The following is a 22,340-nucleotide window of genomic DNA, read 5'->3' as shown; positions in this document are numbered from 1 at the left end:
TGTTTGTTTTCTGGAGGCCTCCAAAGAGAGACTACCTATGTTCAGTGAATAAGCACACTGAATTATTTTACCAATACATGAGTAAACAGGAGTGTACAAACAGTCAAGCACATTTTATGAGCTGAGTGAGACAGAATATTTGTAGTTATGGACAGCAGGACCTGAAGCCATGTATAGAGCATGAGCAGTAGAGCAATGACTCAGAGGAATGATGCAGCCCCTAAGCATGCACAGTACAGCATAGCAGACAACATGTGCTTATCTAAAGGTAACACCATCCTCTCAGAGTGATGTAAAACAACTTGTCTATGAGGGATGATGTAAAAAACATGCCCATGAGAGCTGACACAAACAACATGTGTGTATCAAAATTGTGAAAAACATGCTTAGGTGATAATGTACATAAACAACATGACTTTACTCCCAAGAGAAGAATAAAAGCAGAAGACTTCAGACCATGGATGACACACATCCAGAGACTGATTCGCCTTGAGATGACCTGCATATCCTGAATGTTCAGCTGTGCTTCTATTCCTCCTACTCTGCTTCCATCCCTCTGTCCCTCTGACTCGGCCTTGCAAGATGTCAATCACCCCTGGTTGCCTCCTGGATATGGACCTGGCTGGGCTCTTGTGATTTGGGTTTGTTATTTCCCAATTCTCTTATGTGATGTTATTGCTGATTGTTTCTGTGTAATTATTATTGTTATTAGGTCAGTATAGATTTGGATTGATTCTGCATTAATAAAAGCAGAGTAAATAGCATAGTCACCTGTGTTGACTCACTGTTATTCTTTAGTGTTGGGCTGGTGGCCATATAGGTGGCGCAGTGCTTTAAGGCCCAGAAGACCCGAGTGGGGATTGAGGGCTGACTTATAGGAAAGAATATATCGAGAACATCTGTTCATGACAAGAAGTGAAATGGAAATAATAATGGAATAGTGATGGGCTCCAGAGTTCCATGTCTCTCAGAATAGAGATATAAAATGCTCTGGATATTAAGTCATTGCAATGGTCTAAAAAAGAATTCTCATTGGTTCTAGACTACTAATTTTTTCCAAAGAAAAGTAGAAGAGTTGATTTCTCTTTTATTTGCTATTAAAAAAAGAAAAACTTTTGTTTATCGGGTTTTGTTTCTCATTTTAATGTTTGGAATACAATTAAATTGTATTAGCCATGCTAATTACCATGGTGATCAATTAACTCAGTTGCTGTTTAGAAGAGAGAAAGCTATATAAACAATTATCTTGAAATTTTCTCTCTCATAATACAATTGTAGAAACATTACCTATGATGCATATAATTCAGGAAATATCTAATTGACCATGTTTTTGTGATACAAGGGGCTTTTAAAATTTATTTGAGATATTTTTACTATATCTTTACCCTGTCAGGAAACTAACATACGTGCATGCTGCAAAGACAGTTAACCCAAAGTGTCACTGTAAATAAAGTGACTTGCCATGTAACTAGCTTTTAGGGTGGCAGGATCAGTGGCTGGAAGTATCAGATCCTTCCTGTTTGAGTAGACTGCATGCTATTTCTTTGTACCCTATAGTTACATGTCTCATGTGTCAGAGGTGAATGTGTGTGGATAATATGAAAACTGGTCACTTTCAGAAAGTTCTGCATTGTATCATAGCTATTTGTGTAGTTCAATCAACACCTTTTTTACAATTAAAATATGCTATCCACTAATTTTATACATTCATATAAAGAGCCCACACAAGGACTTGTGGAAGTTTGTGATGCAGCCTCTACTCATTTTCTAATATCTTCACAGGCTAGAGAGTATGATAAGCTAAGACTAATGAGAAATATATGCCAATGTCTTGAAAGGATCTTCACTACCTCTAAAGAAGATGCAGATAAACTGACAAAAAGACCTATACAGATTTCAATTCAGGAACTGCACAGGTCTTTCCTCATAAAATAAAGACTGCCTCTTAACTCAATTAGGCAGGCTCTGTACCAGAAAGAAATATGAGCATCTATTCTGTTTGAGTCTGGGTGAGTGCCTCTGTGACTGTTGGAGTTGGAAAGACTACTTTTTAAGAAAACTACAATACTATCCTTCCCTGCATCAATCCCACTATCCTATGGCATCCATTTGGTTCTAGCATCTATAAGAAAAAAATGAACAGTAAAATGTATGTTTGTGCGAGGAGAAGAGAGTCTGTTAAGTGGTATGATATTAATACCTCAAGGAAAAGACTATCCCTCCAAACCCAGGCAAGTAAAACAAATACAAACCGGTTTCAAACCTTAGCAGCACCCTCCTGGCAACACTGTGAAAGAACTCATGAAGAAATAGAATTTTACTGCCACTGTTTTATGTGCACTCTTGTCCAATGCATAGCTCTATGGTAATTTTGCCAATCATTAAAACATTTCTGGTTATATATCATGATCAAGACTCTGTGTTAGGAACTTTGGAGTTTCAAGGTTGACTAAGGTATCTGACATTAAAATTAATTAATGGAGTAAACATCTCATCTGACTAGCTTTAATGAAGTGAAGATATAATTTCTAAAATAAAAGTATAAAAAGGATTCAGTAAAAGTGCTGACTTTCAAACCCCTAGTTTGATATTTTAGTCTAATAAGTTCCATTGCTCTTGGAGACTAAGGAATACACTCAGAAATATATGTCTTTCCTATCCATTATCCTAAGAAGTGATAGGCATCTACCTAGAAGATTCTCAGAGGTTAATACTTTGTTAATTAATTATTAACACCACATGAAACAGCTAATTTTCTCATTTTCAGGATAACACATGGTTACCTAAGTGCAATGATGAATTCATGTATATACAAGCATTAATAATATTCTGACAATGAAGATTTATGAAGTTATTAAAGTGTACTTGAATTTATGACTAGGTCACTTTGAAACTTCTAACTTGTAGTTATAGTGTTTTTTTAATTTTTAATTTTTATTTATTAATTTTTTATTTTCACCCAATAATTTTTTTCCATTGTTTTTTAAAAGAGGGAGGAAGGGGGAGAGAAAAACATCGATGTGAGACTTCTGGCTAAGATGGAGGCGTAGACAGACATGCTGTATCTCCCTCCACAACTAAGAAGGAATACAACTACCTCAAAACTAGAAACAATGAGAAGTTCCAAAAAATCAAACTGCATGTAAGTCCAGCAAAGAAAGATAAAGAAGAAATATTCATCCAGACAGGTAGGAGGGGTGGAGCTGGGGCGAAGAGGATGTGGTATGGTGGCGGCAGCAACGGCGGCAGAGACAGGCTGATGGAAAGCGCAGTCACACATTTTAAAAAGTCAGGAGGGACACCTGGGGAGCATTCCCAGCTCCTCACCTGACCTCGCAGCTCAGGGTCCCAGCACCAGTGAAAATCAAGCCTCATTGCTTCTGATTGTGCAAACCAGTGGGGGTTTGGGTGGAGGCAGAAACTGCTGGTCTCTCAGCAGAGTACACATGTTTAAAAGGCCCCCACAGTCCTAGAATGTCCACATACCCACCCACACTGGGAACGATGGCCAGGGCAACAGCTAGGGAGGTGCCAGTCACATACAAAGTAGGAGAAGTGTCCAGAAAAGGGGCAAGTGCTGGGCAAGCTGCATTGTCCCCTCCCGGACCTCTCCCTCACATATAGTACCACAACATAATGAAACAGGTTGCCCTGTACTGACAAATCCCTAAGGCTCTACCCCTTGCAATATAACAGGAGCGACAGCTCTACCTGGGATGTAGAGGCAAACAAACACAGGAGCTTGGCAGAATGAGGAGACAGAAAGAGTATGATCCAAAAAGGGGAACGGATCAAGGTTCCAGTGGGAGAACTGAGTGACGAGAAGATAGCCAGCCTAACATATGAGGAGATAAACAACCTAACAGATGCAGAATTCAAAACACTGGTGATAAAAATGCTCACAGGCTTGACAGATATGCTTGAGTATGGCAAATGCATAAAAGAAGAAGTGAAGGCTATGCTAAGTGAAATGAAGGAAAATCCACCAAAACCAGTGGTGAAGGGAAGGAAACCAGGGTTCAAATCAATTATTTAGAACATAAGGAAGAAAAAACACAGTCAAGCAGTGAAGAATGAGGAAGCAAGAATTGAAAAAAATGAGAAAAACTTCCCAAATTTTGTGAAGGGAATGGACATACAGGTCTGGAAAGCATGGAGGGTCCCGGGCGAGTTGGACCCAGAGAGGACCACAGCAGGATGCATCATGATTGAGCTGCCATGGGTGAAAGATAGAGTCCTGGGGGCAGCAAGAGAGAGGCGGAGAGTTGCCTACAAGGGGGTACCTATAGGACTATCAGCTGATTTCTCAGAGGACACTGCAGGCAGGAAGGGACTGGCAAGAAGTATTCAGTGCAATGAAAGGCAACCTGCAACCAGGATTAGTCTATCCAGCAAGGCTATCATTTGGAATAGAAGGGCAGATGAAGTGCTTCTCAGACAAGATAAAGCTAATGGAGTTGTTCATCACCAAGCCATTATTATATGAAATGTCAAAGGGACTTACTTAAGAAAAAGAAGATCAAAAGTATGAACACTAAAATGACAACAAACTCACAACTATCAAAAACTGAATCTAAAAAATAAAAAGAAAATCCAACTAAGCAAACCTGAATTGAACAAAATCATAGGTATGGGGATCATTTGGAGGGTTATCAGCTGGGAGGGGGGAGGGGGAGAAATGGGGATATAGTGCATGGTTTAAGAAACATAATTGGTTGGTAGATAATAAACAGGATGAAGTTAAGAGTAATATAGGAGTGCTCGCTTCGGCAGCACATATACTAAAATTGGAACGATACAGAGAAGATTAGCATGGCCCCTGTGCAAGGATGACACACAAATTCGTGAAGCATTCCATATTTTTCAGACCGGAAAAAAAATCCGGGGTAGCAGTCCTCATATCAGACAAAACAGATTTCAAAACAAGGGCAATAAAAAGAGACAAAGAAGGACATTTGATAATACTTAAAGGAACAATCCATCAAGAAGATATAACACTGATAAACATATATTCACCCAACATAAGAGCACCCAAATACATAAAGCAAATACTAGAAGACCTCAAGAAGGCTATCAACAACAACACACTCATAGTAGGGGACTTCAACACTCCATTATCAACAATAGACAGATCATCGAAGCAAAGAAACACTAAGAATATGCAGGCATTGAACAATACACCAAACCACATGGACTTAACTGATATATATAGAACTTTTCACCCCAAAGAAGCAAAATATACATTCTTTTCAAATTCACGTGGGACAATTTCAAAGATAGACCACATGATAGGACACAAAACAAGCCTCAACAAATTCAAAAAACTGAAATCATATCAAGCATTTTTCAGACCACAATGTCTTGAAATTAAAAATCAATCTCAGAGAAAAAAATCAAAGACACCCAAACTCATGGAGAATGAATAACATGCTATTAAATAATGAATGGGTTAACAATGACATCAAAGAAGAAATCAAGAAATTTCTAGAAACTAATGATAATGAACACACAACAGCCCAAAAACTATGGGACACAGCAAAAGCAGTCCTAAGATGGAAGTTCATAGCAATACAGGCATATCTGAAAAGGATAGAAGAATCTCAAATAAAAAATCTAACCCTAAAGCTACACGAACTAGAACAAAAACAACAAACAAAGCCTAGGGCAAGAAGAAAAGGAAAATCACCAAGATCAGAACAGAATTAAATGACATAGAGACTAAACAAACAATCCAAAAGATCAACAAAACTAGGAGCTGGTTCTTTGAAAAAATAAACAAAATTGACAATCCTCTAGCCAGGCTCATCAAGAAAAAAAGAGATAAGACCCAAATAAACAAAATCAGAAATGAAAGAGGAGAAATCACGACTGATACCACAGAAATACAAACGATAGTAAGAAATTACTACAAACAACGGTATGGCAAGAAATTTGACAACCTAGAAGAAATGGACAAATTTCTAGAAACATATAACCTTCCAAAACTGAATCAAGAAGAAGCTGAAAGTCTCAACAGACCAATAACAAAGAAGGAAATTGAAACAGTAATCAAAAATCTCCCTGCACACAGAAGCCCTGGACTGGATGGCTTCACAGGCAAATTTTACAAAACATATAGGGAAGAACTAACTACTACCCTCCTCAAACTATTCCAAAAAATCTAAAAAGAGGGAAAAATCCCAAACTCTTTCTATGAAGCCAGTATTACCCTAATCCCAAAACCAGGTCAAGACACAAGAAAGAAAGAAAACTACAGGCTAGTATCACTGATGTACATAGATGCTAAAATCCTCAACAAAATATTGGCAAACAGGATCCAGCAATACATCAAAAAGATCATACACCACGATCAAGTGGGATTCATCCCAGGGATGCAAGGATGGTTTAATATTTGCAAATCAATAAATATAATACATCGCCTAAACAGAATGAAAGGCAAAAATCACATGATCATATCAATAGATGCAGAAAAAGTATTTGATAAAGTACAACACCCATTTATGATGAAAACACTTAGCAAAATGGGAATAGAGGGAGCATACCTTAACATAAGTAAGGCTATATATGAGAAGCCTGAAGCCAACATCATACTCAATGGACAGAAACTGAAAGCATTCCCCCTGAAATCAGGAACTAGACAAGTATGTCCAGTCTCTCCACTCCTATTTAACATAGTGTTGGAAGTCCTAGCCACAGCAATCAGACAAGAAAAAGAAATAAAAGGCATCCAAATTTGGAAAAAAGAAGTAAAACTATCATTATATGCAGATGACATGACAGTATACCTAGAACACCCTATAAACTCCACTAAAAGACTACTCAATATAATAAGTGAATTAGGCAAAATAGCAGGGTACAAAATAAATATACAGAAATCTAAGGCATTTCTGTACACCAACAATATATTATCAGAGACAGAGACAAAAAAGAAAATACCATTTACTATAGCAACAAGAAAAATAAAGTACCTAGGAGTAAACCTAACCAAAGAGATAAAAGACCTGTACTCTGAAAACTACGTAACATTGAAGAAAGAAATTAAGATACAAATAAATGGAAGCAAATATCATGTTCTTGGATGGGAAGAATCAATATCATCAAAATGGTCATACTACCCAAAGCAATTTACAGATTCAATGCAATCCCTATTAAAATACCAACGACATATTTCACTGACCTAGAACAAATACTCCAAAAATTCATATGGAACCAAAAAAGACCCCGAATAGCAAAAGCAATCTTGAGACAGAAGAACACAGCAGGAGGAATCAGAACATCAGATATCAAACAATACTACAAAGCCATTGTGATTAAAACAGTCTGGTACTGGCATAAGAACAGACAAATAGATCAGTGGAACAGAATAGAGAGCCCAGAAATAAACCCAGGCCTCTATGGTCAACTAATATTTGATAAAGGAGGAAGGAACATAAAATGGAGTGAGAAAAGCCTCTTTAAGAAATGGTGCTGGGAGAACTGGACAAGGACGTGCAAAAAAAAAAAAAAAAAAAAAAAAAAATGAAACTAGACCACCAACTTACACCACACACGAGAATAAACTCAAGATGGATCAAAGACTTAAATGTAAGCCATGACACCATAAAACTCCTAGAGGAAAACATAGGCAGGAAATTTTCAGATATTTCATATAACAATATCTTCACGGATACATCTCCTAAGGCAAGAGAAATAAAGGAAAAAATAAACAAATGGGATTACATCAAACTAAAGAGTTTCTGCTCAGCAAAAGAAAACATCAGCAAGATGAAAAGAAAACCAACCATATGAGAAAACATATTTGCCAATGACATCACAGACAGGGGACTGATTTCCAAAATATATATAGAGCTCATACGACTCAACATCAAGAAAACAAACAACCCAATTAAAAAATGGGCAAAAGACCTGAACAAGCACTTCTCCAAAGAGGACACACAGAAGGCCCATAGACACATAAAAAAATGCTTAATGTCACTAGCCATCAGAGAGATGCAAATAAAAACCACAATGAGATACCACTTTACACTAGTCAGAATGGCCATCATCAACAAATCAACAAACAACAAGTGCTGGCGAGGATGTGGAGAAATGGGAACCCTACTGAACTGTTGGTGGGAATGCAGACTAGTGCAGCCACTATGGAAAACAGTATGGAATTACCTCAAAAAACTAAAAATGGAACTGCCTTTTGAACCAGCGATTCTACTGCTAGGATTATACCCGAAAAATCCTAAAACACTAATTCAAAAGAACTTATGCACCCCTATGTTCATTGCAGCACTGTTTACAATAGCTAAGTACTGGAAACTGCCTAAGTGCCCATCTGTAGATGAGTGAATCAAAAAACTGTGGTACATTTACACAATGGAATACTATGTAGCAGAAAGAAAGAAGGAACTCCTGCCATTTGCAACAACATGGATGGATCTAGAGAGAATTATGCTTAGTGAAATAAGCCAGGCAAAGAAAGAAAAATACCATATGATATCACCTAATACAGGAAACTAAAGAACAACACAAGCAAAAGAACTAAACAGAACAAAGAGCAGAATTCAGTTGATAGGGGGGAGGAGGGAGGGTAAGAGGGGGGATAAGTAAGGGAAGGTTTTAGTCAGAGAACATGTATAAATGACTCTTGGACATGGGCAACGGGGAGGGATATGATTGTGGGAGAAGGGGTGGGCTGGGTGGGGGAGAGAAATAGGGGAAAAATGGGACAACTGTAATTGAAAAACCAAAAAAAATTAAAATAAATAAATAAATAAATGCTAAAATATATATATATATGAAAGGATGAAGCCAAAGACCTTATATGCACAACCCATGGACATGAACTAAGGGGGGTAGGATTGCTGGAAAGAAGGGGGGTACTGGGCAGAGAGGAGAAAAGGGGAAAAAATTGGGTCTACTGTAACAACATAATCAATAAAATATACTTAAAAAAAACAAAAAAACAAGCAAACAAAAAACATTGATGTGAGATAGAAACATCAATCGGTTGCCTTCTCATCCATGCCTGACCAAGACCAAACCACAACTTGGGTATGTATCTTGACTGGGAATTGAACCTGTGGACTTTTGGTTATGGGAAAGCACTCCGAGCCACACTGGCCAGGGCTAGTGAGAGTTTTTTTTAAGTGAGTTGATGACAAGTTACTATAAAATAGTACACAATTAAAAATAAATGGTTGGATGATATCTCTCAACCACTTCTTAATTCAAAACACAAGGCCCTGTTATTATTAATCTTACTATTTTGTGTTACATGGTTATTCTTCATACAGCAGGAATCAGAACATGAAAATATTTCTTTTCTAAAGGACAAAGGAAACAAGTAACTGTCAACCCACGAAGTTGTAAGTCATTTTAGTCCTGTTTTTAATTTGTTACACTAAATTTATTTAATCTATAAATATTTCTCTCATTGTAAGTAACCTTTAAACTTTCAATAACAAGGCATGTATCCCACAGATCAGAGTAATTTGTGTATGAGTAAGATATTAGAAGGGACCATAAGGCAAAAAATTGAGGCTGCAAACTTTCTTAAAAATAGGTAAATACACATTTAGACTTGGAAAATATACAGGGTAGGGTAAAAATATGTTTACAGTTGTTTGTATGAAAAATAATACAATTAATAAATAATAATACAAGAATAAACTCACAACTGTAAGACTATTTTTGCCCCACTCTGTATATTTTTAAAAAGCAAAATTATCAAAATATTATACAGTATCATTTTCTATATGCAATATATAACTTAAAAGGCATCTCTTTTCATGGTACAATGTTAAAACTAATAAACTAAAACAATAAATAAAACACACCATAAAAATATCCCCTGATGGGAAATGACATCATCTTTCAATTGCACTTTCAAAGAAATTGAAAACATGTCCCAACTGCATTATTGCTCATTCTCTTCTTGTTTCTCTTCCCATGTGTATGTTTGGGTACGTGTGTGTGTGTGTGTGTGTGTGTGTGTGTGTGATCTGTCCTTACAGTGAAGAAAAACTCTTAGCTGAGTTCCCAGCAGGTTCATACAGACTAAACTATTAGGTCTCCTGAGTTTCTTCAGTTGCACATCTAAGAGGACAATATGGTATTTAAGATTCAAAAATAGGCAATTCTAAGCTTTTCATATGAGAAAACTCCAAATATACTAATAAAAGATTGAACTTTCATTAGAGCATTTTTTAAAAAGATTTAATTTATTTATTTTTACAGAGAGAGGAAGGGAAGGAGAACAAGGAGGAAAGAAATATTAATGTGTGACAGAAACATCGATCAGTTGCCCCTTGCACATGCCCAATCAGGACCAGCCTACAACCCAGGCAACCCTAACCAGGAATCAAAGGCAACCTTTCACTTTGCAAGACCATGCTCAACTAACTGAGCTATGCCTGTCAGTGTTCATTTGAGCATTTTTAATGCATCTATTAAATAACGAACTATCTGAAAAAAAAGTTATTTATTTAAGACAGTCCTAGCAAAATTTATTGAACTAGTGTAAAGCAAATAGAATAGTAGAAAAATTAATTTTTTGAAATCCTCATCCGAGGATATATTTTTTATTGATTTTAAAGATGAAGGGAGAGAGAGAAAAAGAGAGAGCGAGAGAGAGAGTCAGAGAGAGAGAGAGAGAGAGAGAGAGAGAGAGAGAGAGAGAGAGAAATATGAGAGAGAGAGAGGGAGAAATATGAGAGAGAAACATGGATCAGTTGCCTCCTGCATATGCCTTGACTGGAAATTGAACCGCAGCGTTTTTGGTGCACAGGATGATGCTCCAACCAACTGAACCAACTGGCCAGAGCAGGAAAATTAAATTTTTAATGTAAGGAACCTGCTTAAAAATTCTTCATCTTTCCTAAGTTGCACTGAAAATATCAAGTGATAATTAAACTGTCTTAATAAGTCTTGATTACACTTTATTTTAAATATAATACCAGTCACATAAAGTAAGAAATCCAAACACAGCAAGCTAATATACTTGCTTAACATTTTAAAATTATTGTATATGCTACATAAAGACATTTATGCAGCTACTGTTTTTTTTTTTTTTCTTTTAAGAAAAGACATTTATTTTGCTCTAATATCATGTGATGTACTAAATGGAACCATCAGTTATCTGGCTTTTTTTTTTTTTTTTTGTATTGTTTTTATAAAATGACAAATTATAAAAGGTATTATTGTGGATTCATTCCAAGGAATAGCTTTGGGGTTACTTATTTGGCTAGTATGAAATCAGTCTCATCTTTTCTATTTTCCAGGTGTTTAAGCTATACAATGAGAATTGATTTTCTGAGGGATAGCTCTGAGAACTTGCAGGAGTCTCACTTATCAAAGAAAGATTCAATTATGACCCTATATTGTACTTACCAAGGAAGAGAGTAAGGGAATAACTTTACAAAAGGCTCCTCAGGAAAGGTTGCCATAATCTCCCATTACCTAGATTAGCAATCTAGATACCTCAGAGTGCCCATTTCTCAGTGGTCTGTGAAATATGGACTTATGGTATCAGAATATTTTATTTTTAGCAGTATTTATATATATTCCCAATGACCCTCCAGTTTATTACATAATCAGAAGAGATTTTTAATTAAAATTTTGAGGTAAGAGAATTATATACAGGGTGGGACAGAAGTAGGTTTACAGTTATGAACACACAAAAGAGTTTATTCTTGTATTATTTATTAATTATTACATTATTTTTCATAACCTAAACTGTAAACCTACTTTTGCCCCCTACTGCTACAGCACTGAGTAAAATGAAAGAATCAAACAATATATAAACAGAAGTACTAAAAATCCCCAAGAGTCTGTGTTTATCTTTTCAGTTTCCAGGCAATTTTGCAGTACAGGTTTAAGGCCTAGATGGGTGGCTGAACTAGAGAATCCAAAGGATCTTTGCCAATCCTGTCATCATGTGATCAATGGAATGATAGCAGTTAATTAGCCATAGGGTCTATGGTTTACTTTTTGTGTTCTCAGTAAAGAGTAAAGTAGTAAAAGCACACAGTACAAAATGCCACCAAAAGTAAAGAATTACAGCAAGATCATAAAACATATTGCATTATGTTCAGTAGCAAAAAAAGGCAATGGTTTACATGTATATATATATATATATATATAAAATTGGCTTCTTTGAATGAGAACCCTGAATTCTCACTTTTTCAAAACAATCTCTATTCTACAAAAATGATTTCATCCTAAGGGGAATCCTCCTGTACTGTTGGTGGGAATACAGAATGGTGCAGCCACTGTGAAAAACAGTAGTGACGTTCCTCAAAAATTTAAAAATGAAACTGCCTTATGACATTGTGGTTCCACTTCTGGGTATATGTCTGAAGAAACCCAAAACACCAATTTGAAATAGATGCATCCCTACGTTCATTGCAGTGTTATTTACAATTGTGCATCAATAGACGAGTGTATAAAATAAGCTATGGTATATATGTACAATGGAATATTACCTTGCCATAATAAAAGAACATAATTTTACCATTTGAGACAGCATGGATAGACCTAGAGGGTATTATGCTCAGTGAACTAAGTCAGTCAGAGAAAGACAAATACCATAAGATTTCACTTACATGTGAAATCTAAAGAACACAATAAATAAACAAAACAGAAGCAGACTCATAGATACAAAGAACAGATAGATGGTGTTTTTAATAGGCTTTGAACGGCTGGCCTTAGAACCTAATGGACTTAAGTAACTTTGGTTCCATGGTAATGGACATTCTCATTTCCAAACAGCACACAAACAAATGAACTTTGGAACATAGCATGTTACCTCAAGGTTCCATGGGGCCAGTCAGTGGGCACTGAGGCTGGAAGGCAGTCCTCAGACTGGTGAGTGGCTGAGCCTCTTTGAGAGGTGAATGAACCTAAAACAAAGCACCCAGTCTGAGGAGCTTATGAACCACCAACGGAGACCAGCTCCAGCCAGCCAGTAAACAATCGATGCCCTCTGCTCACATGGGCCCCCTAGGCCCCTGCCATGCTGATCACTGTGTATTGTGTTCGAGGGGACCTCTCTGAGGTAACCTTCTCCCTCCAGGTCAGCCCTGACTTTGAGCTCCGCAATTTCCGAGTCCTCTGTGAGCTTGAGTCTGGCATCCCTGCTGAAGAGATCCAGATTTTCTACATGGAGAGGCTCCTTGCTGATGACCACTCTTCCCTGGGCTCCTATGGCCTCAAAAACGGTGATATGGTAGTTTTACTTCAGAAGGAGAACGTGAGCCCTCGGCCTTTGGGACAGAGGTCAAGCCTGCCTCGCAGAGATTTCACCGGGATCCCCATGCCTGGGACATCCAGCTCCCAGCAGCAGCAGCGTGCACAATCAGCCCAGCAGCCCCATGACCTAGACTCCGGAGAGAAGATGACATGTGCTCAAGGTCTGGGCAACCCTGCCTTGATTCGAAGCATGCTGCTCTCCAACCCCCATGATCTGTCCCTGCTGAAGGAACGCAATCCCCCCTTGGCGAAAGCCCTTCTCAGTGGAAACCTTGAGACATTTTCTCAGGTCCTGATGGATCAGGAAAGGGAAAGGACCCTGAGAGAGCAAGAGAGGCTTCACCTCTACTGTGCTGACCCCTTTGATCTAGAAGCACAGGCCAAAATAGAAGAAGAAATCCGGCAGCAAAATATCGAGGAAAACATGAATATAGCAATAGAAGTGGCTCCAGAGAGTTTTGGGCAAGTGGCCATGCTCTATATCAACTGCAAAGTGAATGGACATCCTTTGAAGGCTTTTGTTGACTCAGGTGCTCAGATGACTGTTATGAGCCAAGCCTGTGCTGAGAGATGTAATATAACATGGCTAGTGGACCGAAGATGGGCTGGGATTGCTAAAGGAGTGGGCACACAGAGAATCATTGGCCGAGTTCATCTAGCTCAGATTCAAATAGAAGGTGATTTCTTGCAATGCTCATTCTCTATACTCGAGGAGCAGCCCATGGACATACTTCTAGGGTTAGATATGCTCAGGAGACATCAATGTTCCATTGACTTGAAGAAAAATGTGCTGGTGATTGGCACCACTGGCACACAGACTCACTTTCTTCCCGAGGGAGAGTTACCCCTCTGTGCTAAGCTGGTAAGTGGTACTGGGCAAGAAGAGTCTCAGACAAGGAAGTAGCAGATACCATTAAACATTCATTCATGGATTCAGGATGAAAATAACATTGAAACAGGTCATGAATAAGCCACAAATTTGTAGGAATCTAGGTTCTGGGTAAATATAAGCCATGAACTCACTGGCAATGTAACCATTAAAGACATCAGTAACAACTAAACCTGGCCTTGGGATCAAGTTTGTAGATCTGTAACTATGTAGATTGTGATTGCCTGATTTGCACCCTGCTTTCATTCCCCTTATCATAAGTCACTGAACCTCACCCTGGGGAGGCTGTGGAGGCTCCAACTGATTTGCAAATAATCAATGAAAGAAAAGGCAGTTTCTTCCTTTAGAGACACTGTTCTATAAGATTACAGGGCAGCTTGTCCAAACCAGTTGTTATTTTGCAGAATTTGCTGAAAGAAACCATTGCTGCTGACTGCATAGGGCATCTACACAAAAGTATTTCAAGTCAGCACTAGTAATTATTTATATTCAGAGAAATATGTCTATTTTCACAGATTTTGCTCTCTTTGAGAAAGTTATTAGAAATAGTGGGTCAGTTAGACTTTTGAGTTGATTAATACTTGTAAAATTCTGTCTGGGACAGCATAAGGGCCTAGTTCCTCATATTTTACATATTCTCCTGGGCTCTTCTGGAGTCCTGCTCAGCGCAACCCACTCCTCAAGGCTATTTTTGCCATATTTAAGAGAGTAGATTTTTCTTCTAGGCTAGGATAGCCTAATATAACTTTCTTTTCTCCCTGAATCCAAAGAAACCTTGGTTATAAAACAAAGGCAATCAAGATGCTTCTTGGGAGCCTGGAAGTTTTCTTGTAGTGGGCGTGGGAGATAGGGGCAGCCAATGCTACAGGTCCTTTAATATTAAGTTCAAATAGATTGCTGTTTAAAAAAGTCTGCTATATAAATTAAGCTGCCACATAAATCTTGTTTGAAGAAATGTTTCACTGTTAAAATAACATTTGAAACCTTCTGAATGACAAGATCTCTAAGGCTTCATTCAGTTCTATGATCCATCTGACAAAGCTACCCTCCAATGATAGTGGAAAAGGGAAGATCCTAGACTTCACTACAATCCATGGCTAGACCACATGAGAGAAAAGGTTCGGCTGCCTGAGGCCATCAGACTCAGGGAAAATGTTTCAGGACAATAATCCATCAAGACTAGTATGAGAAAGCAGTAGATTCACAGTCAAGAAATACATGTTCTGATTTCAGCTCTCTATCATTTAGGCAGATCAGGTCACATATTATATAACTCAGATTTCTCATCTATAATTTGTTTCAGAGTAGAGAACTATTTTCAGGTACAAATATTATATTTTGTTCCACAATATCTTTTAAGTTTTCTATTGCCTCAAAAAAGATCTAAAGCCACTCAAAACATTCTCAAAGGCTACAGAAGGCAAAACAAACTTCCCCTGTAATCACCATATTCTTCCATAGCCCTTTCTTGATGTGCTTCTTGGTGAGATTAATCATCTTCCTGAAGAGTCACTTTTTCCCATGCAGCCATCATCAGTTGGTTCACCTCACAGTTTTCTTCTTCCTTACAGGGTTTCCTATGCTCATATTCCCCAAACTTGTCTACATTTGCACTAAGGTTTACAGGCAGAAGAACTGCTAAAAATGACCAATGTAAACATCTTTCTACTTTTGCTTCTAAGTCCCCAGGACAAATGCAATGAACAAAATGAAGGAAGAAATTCAGAGTGAAGTCAGAAGTAAGCAATTTAAATGCTTATGAATTAAGGGGAACTGATTTGATAAGTGCATGGATTCCTTCACAGATAAAAATAGGCAAACTCCTTAGCATTTTCAACAGGACTCAGTATGCTATAAATATACTTCACATATATTAGTGCCACTAATCCTCAGAATAGACCTTCAAAATAGTTATCAGTAGAAACATTCTATAGATGAGAAATCAAGGCTCAGAGTTATTATGAAACATTGAAATATCGAATAGCTTAGTATTTTTTAAAACTTTTTTTGACAACAGTCTACATTTTAGATTGTGATTCAGCTTCACATCAAATACATATGTGCACACACACATTGGTCTATTTCTGAAACAAACAAAATAATATAAAATGTTTTATCCTTTCCTAGTATATTTATTTGAAAAATTACACTTTATTATTTTAAAATGTTAGTCGTATCCCACTTGTATCCCACCAAGGTATCCTGATCCACAACTTGAAAACACTGACTGACCTACCAGATTGCTCAATTCGTCTTTCTGATTTCAAATGCCAAGTTCTGTTCACTGTGTAACCTTCCTTACCAGAAACATTTTAATTCTAGAGACTGGTACAAAACTGGTACAAAATTTTATTTTTATGGAAACTACCAAGACACTACCAGTAAAAATGACAATGGATGGCAGTAATCAGAATACACTCAACATTTACTTATTGAACACCCATAAAATAAGCACTGAGCCAGGTTTTTATGAATAGAAATTAAATGTGTAAGTCCAGTTCTAGACCTCAAGGTGATTACAATCTGGTAGAGGAAAGAGAAAATCTTGTAATCAACTAAGAAAAAAAAAAGTGTGGACATGTTATTAGTAATACGTGCAAAAGAAGAAATAAATTTTAAATCGGAGGTTATTTTTAAAATAATAAGCCAGTAAAATGTACTTTCCATATGTCTAAATGACCATTACTGATGCAGGAAAAAACAAAGAAACATACTCCCTTCTTAAAGTTTAGGTTGCCAAATACAATTTATAAGTATCTACTATAGGAAATTAACTGCCTGGAAAACGATGAACAAATCTTCATTTCATTTTTCCCATTAGAAATCATGATAAAGAAAACCTGCTTAAAATAAAAAGCCATTAAAAAAATCCATTAAACTCTTGGTTTCACCTAATGCCCATTTAAATACCCACCTTACCTAAAAGAAAGTCACTACTGTTGATAAGCATGTATTTCAAAACTACGTTAATGCATTCTGCTTTAGTTAAATACGAAGACTGATGTTTTTTGAGATTAGTAGAGCATCTAACATTCCTTCTTAAAATATGGGGTCATAAAAATTGATCTTTTTCTAGGGGATAATCCACTCCTCCCAAAGGAAAAGACAAATGAATGTCTGCACAGATGAATTCATCTTCGCTGCAGGTACAAAATGTTGCCTTTTTAAGAGAACACTGTCATTTGCTAACATCCAACATTCCACAGAGAAACACTTGAGTAAATAATTGGGGAGTAATCTGGGATTCACACCAGGACACTGTTGCTAAAGATATTAATCAGTGCTAACATTCTTTGATGTTAACAATAGCCTGGAAAACAAAAGAAGAGAAACAACAGTAAAAAGAAGTAGAGGAGAATGAGGGATAAAACAGAAACCTAGAAATATGGGTTGCTTTTAGCTAATTCTCTCTTGATTTAAGTGCTATTTTATAAAGTGGGTGGGGACCGGGCTGAGACTAAAGACTACCTACCATTCCACAATACTTTATTCATCACAGGTAAGTTATCTAAAAACAAACAACAACAAAATTTTTCACATGAGAGCCTGAATCAAACTTGTTTCTGAACTGCAGTTTGTTTGCCTTTCTGGGTCCCCCTGTTAGAATCTCAAAAATTTCTAAGGGCCCCTTATGAGAAAATTGGGATTTGCAGTCCTGCTGTGATTTCTATGTCTTTCTCACAGGACTCATTTAACAGGCTGTGGAGATGGGCACAGCTGGGGGTAGGTCGGTGGCTTTGTTTCTTTTACTACATTAAATGTTTCTGGTGACTACTTTCTCTCTTTTTGAGAAAGACTTTTATGAATCCAGGTTTTCTATATTTCTAAGCAGTAAACCTTATTTTAACAATATCATTTGGAAGATTACAAGACAATTTCCTCCTATGTTAAAGTTCATAGCAGGCAACATGAGCTTGCTCCAGATGAAGGTGAAGTGTATATTTTCCTTCTGTTAATTGATATATTGATGTTGTTTCCAAATAAATTAGACGATGAACAACATAAGCAGATTCCAGGTAAAATAATCATATCTGACAAATTTTTACACTATGGCATCAATCACTATTCTAAAAATCTTACTCTACCAGCACTTTACTACAAGGACCCCTTGTGATGCAGAGGAAAATTAATTTAAAATTACATTAATTCACATAGTCTGCCTTCCAAACTCATGTCATGTCAAGGGATTCAATTAGTCTATCAGTCAAAAACTACCAGTATTTTTCATTCATCCATGTTAATTAAAACTCAACACACTTTTTCAAGAGTCTTGTAATTGCCCTATGCCATTCAGAGAGACAAGGAAATGTAAGTTATAGTCTTTGCCTTTGAACAGCTTAAAAGTTTAAAAGTCAACTTAGAGGAACTTTAAAAAATACAAAGTAAACAATTCAAAAATATTGACTTCAGTGCTGAATCATGAAATACTACAAAATATGAGTCCAGGATTCTAATGAACTCCTGCTTCCCATTTGAGATGCTAAATACAACACTACACTGCATGATCCATCGGACAAAATTTCATTGAGCACCTGCAATATGTTAGGCACGATTTTAGGTGCTGGATTTCCTCAACGCAGTAACAATTTTCTGGGGCTCAACTGGTACTTTGAGCTACAGCCAGGCATAGAGAAGAATCCATTATCTTTTTAAAGATGAATAATTCAAGGTCACTTTGAGAAGATTTAGCTAACCAAATCAGACAGAATTAGCATATAGCATATTCTCTCAAGCTAAACTTCGAAGTAAAGTTTGTGGCCTTCACCCAGTGACACCGGGCTCAAGATGTTTCCTATTACAGGTTTAATCTTGGCACATGATTCAGCAATAGTAAACAAATACTTCCCTCACAAAGTTAATGAAAAGGGTTTGCGGCTTACACTGTGGATAAACAGCCAGCAATATAGGCAGAAGAAATTCACTACTGGAGGTGAGTCAATTTAATGAAATACTTGTTATATGCTTGAACTCCAGCGAATAAAAGGACAGGAGTCCTTATGAACAGTAAAATACCAACCAGATGGCAATTATATAAACGTTTGAGCATTTGGAAAATCTTGAATGGGGTCCAGAATTACTAACAAATATCTAATAAGTGCTGAGATTTTCTGCAATGGTTGTAATCTTGTTCATAATATCTTTACTCTTTACTACTTTATTTGAGGCCAATAATAGCCTGCTTAATAAATAAGATCATGAATATGAATAAATGGACAGAGGTCTACATTAATAAGCTGACATAATAAAAGTATGACTTTTTATTTAACTTAGTTTTCATGTAAAATTATGTGAAGTAAAACTAAATCATATCTAGATAGTAAGATTATCTTTGTATAATTAGAATAAGTATGTTCTGAGTTGACAACATAACTGATATTTACATGCACAGATCTAAATGTAAGTGATCCAAAAAACAAAGTCTTAGCCTACTTTGAATCTACTAAAGTTGTCAACTGTTCCACATCTAGGGCAATTTCAACACTATATGCAGTGGCAAAATCATCCTAGTTTGCCTGGGACTGTCCTGGTTTTAAAACTGATAGCCCTGGGTCCTGGCAACTCCATCATTTGTAGGTGAACTAGAACCTTTTGGTCAATATGTAAGTGTTAGAAGTGAAATTTTAATTTGAAGCATGTGATATGCTGTGGGCATCTCCAAATGACCTGTAAACAGGAATGAATGATCAATGATTCATATTATCAATGTATGTCACAATGTTGAAAGTAGAATGCCCCAACTTATTTTGTATAGGAGAAAAAGCCTCATTTAAACTTATTCATCAAATATTTCTGGGATGGGAAGTTAATCAATAAAAAATTATAAGGAAAATAATCTTTAGGTGAATTTTTAATTTAAAGCACATGAGTGTGCTGTGGGCACCCACATAAAAGATATGCTAAAATAATGAAAGGAACATGTGTTTGTTTGTTTCAAGGAAATCCATAGTCTAACTGAATTTAATGAAACTGCTTTAATTTTCAAGACTCCTTGAAAGTGGCATATATATGCACTTAAAAAATGGAGTAGGAATTGACATTAGAGAATGGACTCACAGAGTACTAAAAATAAATATTTCAACTATTTGTGAAATTGGATTATCCTGAAAATTGATAAAGCAAAATTATGCCATTTTTACACTTATTATAAGGATAGTGATACTGAATTTTTCTCCAAGTAAATCCCAAGATTTGAGTTTTTAAGAGAATATTTGAACAAAAGAGCAGAAACTTCAGAAAGAAGCACAAATAAATAATGACGTTACCTTCACATTTATTTTATGTTGTCATGGAGCTATCCGAAGGTCAAGATGCAATGACAAGGATGTAAGGTAGTCTGCGTGATGGGGAGAGGTTTTTGATAGCTGTGGTGACAGATTGCAGATGATGCCTAGAAGCGGCTGTGCTGAGTAGAGGGTTGAGGAGTCAAAGAGACATGGAGGTGCCATGATTCTTCAGTGGAAACCTGCCCAGAGGCAGGGGGCTGGGAGGGACTGAGAAGGATATATAACCAGATTATGATGGAAGCAGAGGCCTGAGAAAGTTCTAAGGAAAAATAAGCCAGCCACTATGTCCAGTGTGCTAAACATTTTGACAGAAAGAAAAATGGCACAATGAGAGCTTTGCCTTTGCAACTGGAAGGACAGTAACACCTGTGATGGGTTAGCTTTCACTGAATCGGCAAGGGTAGAACAGAGAAGCTGATGACATCGATGGAATATCGGAAACATATGCAAGGCAACTTTGGTTATCAGTTGAGCCAGTTTGACAATTCACTGTTTAATAACTTCATGTCTAGACTATCTCATTAAGAATTTATAATTAAATGATATTGAGAGACATTTACATAAATATACTGGAGCCAGTGCTATGCGCTTCATTCTATCCGAAATAATTGCATAAAGTTAAAGCAACAGATGGGCAGTTAGAGGGGAACAGAAGCAAAGGTATTCTCTGTTCAAACACTTCCAACTGTCATCACTTGGTCTCCAAAGCAGGAATTGACAGAAAACAATCTCATTGATATGCCATAAGCTATAGGACTTTATGTCCCCATATGGCAAGGTCTCCACTCAGAGCCTCATTCATAATGACTTTTAAGTCTGGTCTGAAAGTCTCTTCATTAACAGAAAAAACTAAAATGCTTCTTTTTATCTGTGTTCAATAATTAAGAAATTGGTTTAAGTTTTGTGAAAAATGCAAAACCCTTTCCATGTTATCCAACTGTTCTCAGTGATTCAGGTTAAATTACTTTGTACTGTAGGTGACTTAGCAAAAACTCAAAAAACAATGAGAATATACTTTAATTATTTTCTCCTTTTAAAAACATTCCAAATGTATTTCAAGTTGCAGCTAAGTGATATAAAGGCACATGTGGAAGTTTCACATTTTCACTTGCACTATAACTTTCCATAGTTTTGTGAAGGTCTAAGAAAAGAACTTGACAGTCAATTAAACGGGTGAACTTAAGTCTTACAGAAAGTTCAGAGAATTGGTTAGTGATTCAGGATTCTTTACTTGAGATGCTATGAAGAATTGGTGAAGCTTATTGGTCAGATTAAATGTATTATGTTAATTTATAGTTAGCTGAAATGATTCTAACATATTACTAAGGTAAATCTGCCATATTTTTTATACTAAGTAGCTGACTTATTTCAGTCTACCAAGATACAAATAAATAAACATTTTTTTTTTAAAGTACAGAGATTCTGGGATACCATGTGCAATATCTCATCAATGAAAACCTATATTTTTATAGAAACACCTTCTGAATTATATTTAACTGTATTTTAATAACTTAATATTCCAAAAAATATAGGCATCCAAAAGCACTATTCCTTGGATAAACTGTCCTCATCTTAGGGGTAACACACTGACCACAGGAATCTAGCCAATTAGGTAGAAATAAATATACAACTCTAAATAGATGTTAAGAGACACATTTCTCAATAATATGTAAAAATTATAGGAATAGTCCTTGCTGGTGTGGTTCGATGGATTGAGTGCCAGCCTGTGAACTGATGGATCACTGGTTCAATTTTCAGTCAGGGTGCATGCCTGGGTTGCGGGCCTGGTCACCAGTTGGGGGCACACAAGAGGCAACCACACATTGATATTTCTCTTCCTCTCTTTCTCCTCCCCTTCCCATCTCTCTAAAAATAAATAAAATCTTTTAAAAACTATAGGAACAAATAGGTAAAGCTAAACAGTAGAA

At 36.7% G+C, this 22,340-nt stretch overlaps 2 protein-coding genes and 1 non-coding gene across 5 annotated transcripts in view; 2 read left to right on the top strand and 1 right to left on the bottom strand.

Moving 5' to 3' along the window:
- The window catches only part of LOC150018859 (platelet-derived growth factor D-like), a 261,545-nt gene that overhangs the window by 118,335 nt on the left and 120,870 nt on the right, over positions 1 to 22,340 (bottom strand). The gene's annotated exons all lie outside the window — the stretch shown is intronic.
- Positions 4,758 to 4,864, top strand: LOC150018861 (U6 spliceosomal RNA). The gene has a single exon (XR_016509369.1). It is a non-coding gene; the product is annotated as a U6 spliceosomal RNA (small nuclear RNA).
- Positions 13,004 to 14,181, top strand: LOC150018860 (protein DDI1 homolog 1-like). Its single transcript, XM_090290958.1, is given in 2 exon segments — positions 13,004 to 14,126; positions 14,129 to 14,181. Coding segments are annotated over 2 exon segments (1,176 nt in total).

Source organism: Furipterus horrens, unplaced genomic scaffold (assembly GCF_987537825.1).
Source record: "Furipterus horrens unplaced genomic scaffold, mFurHor1.1.pri manual_scaffold_2, whole genome shotgun sequence".
NCBI classification, from domain to species: domain Eukaryota; kingdom Metazoa; phylum Chordata; class Mammalia; order Chiroptera; family Furipteridae; genus Furipterus; species Furipterus horrens.
The sequence above is the reverse complement of the archived record's forward strand: the minus strand, read 5'-3'. Positions and strand labels throughout refer to the sequence as shown.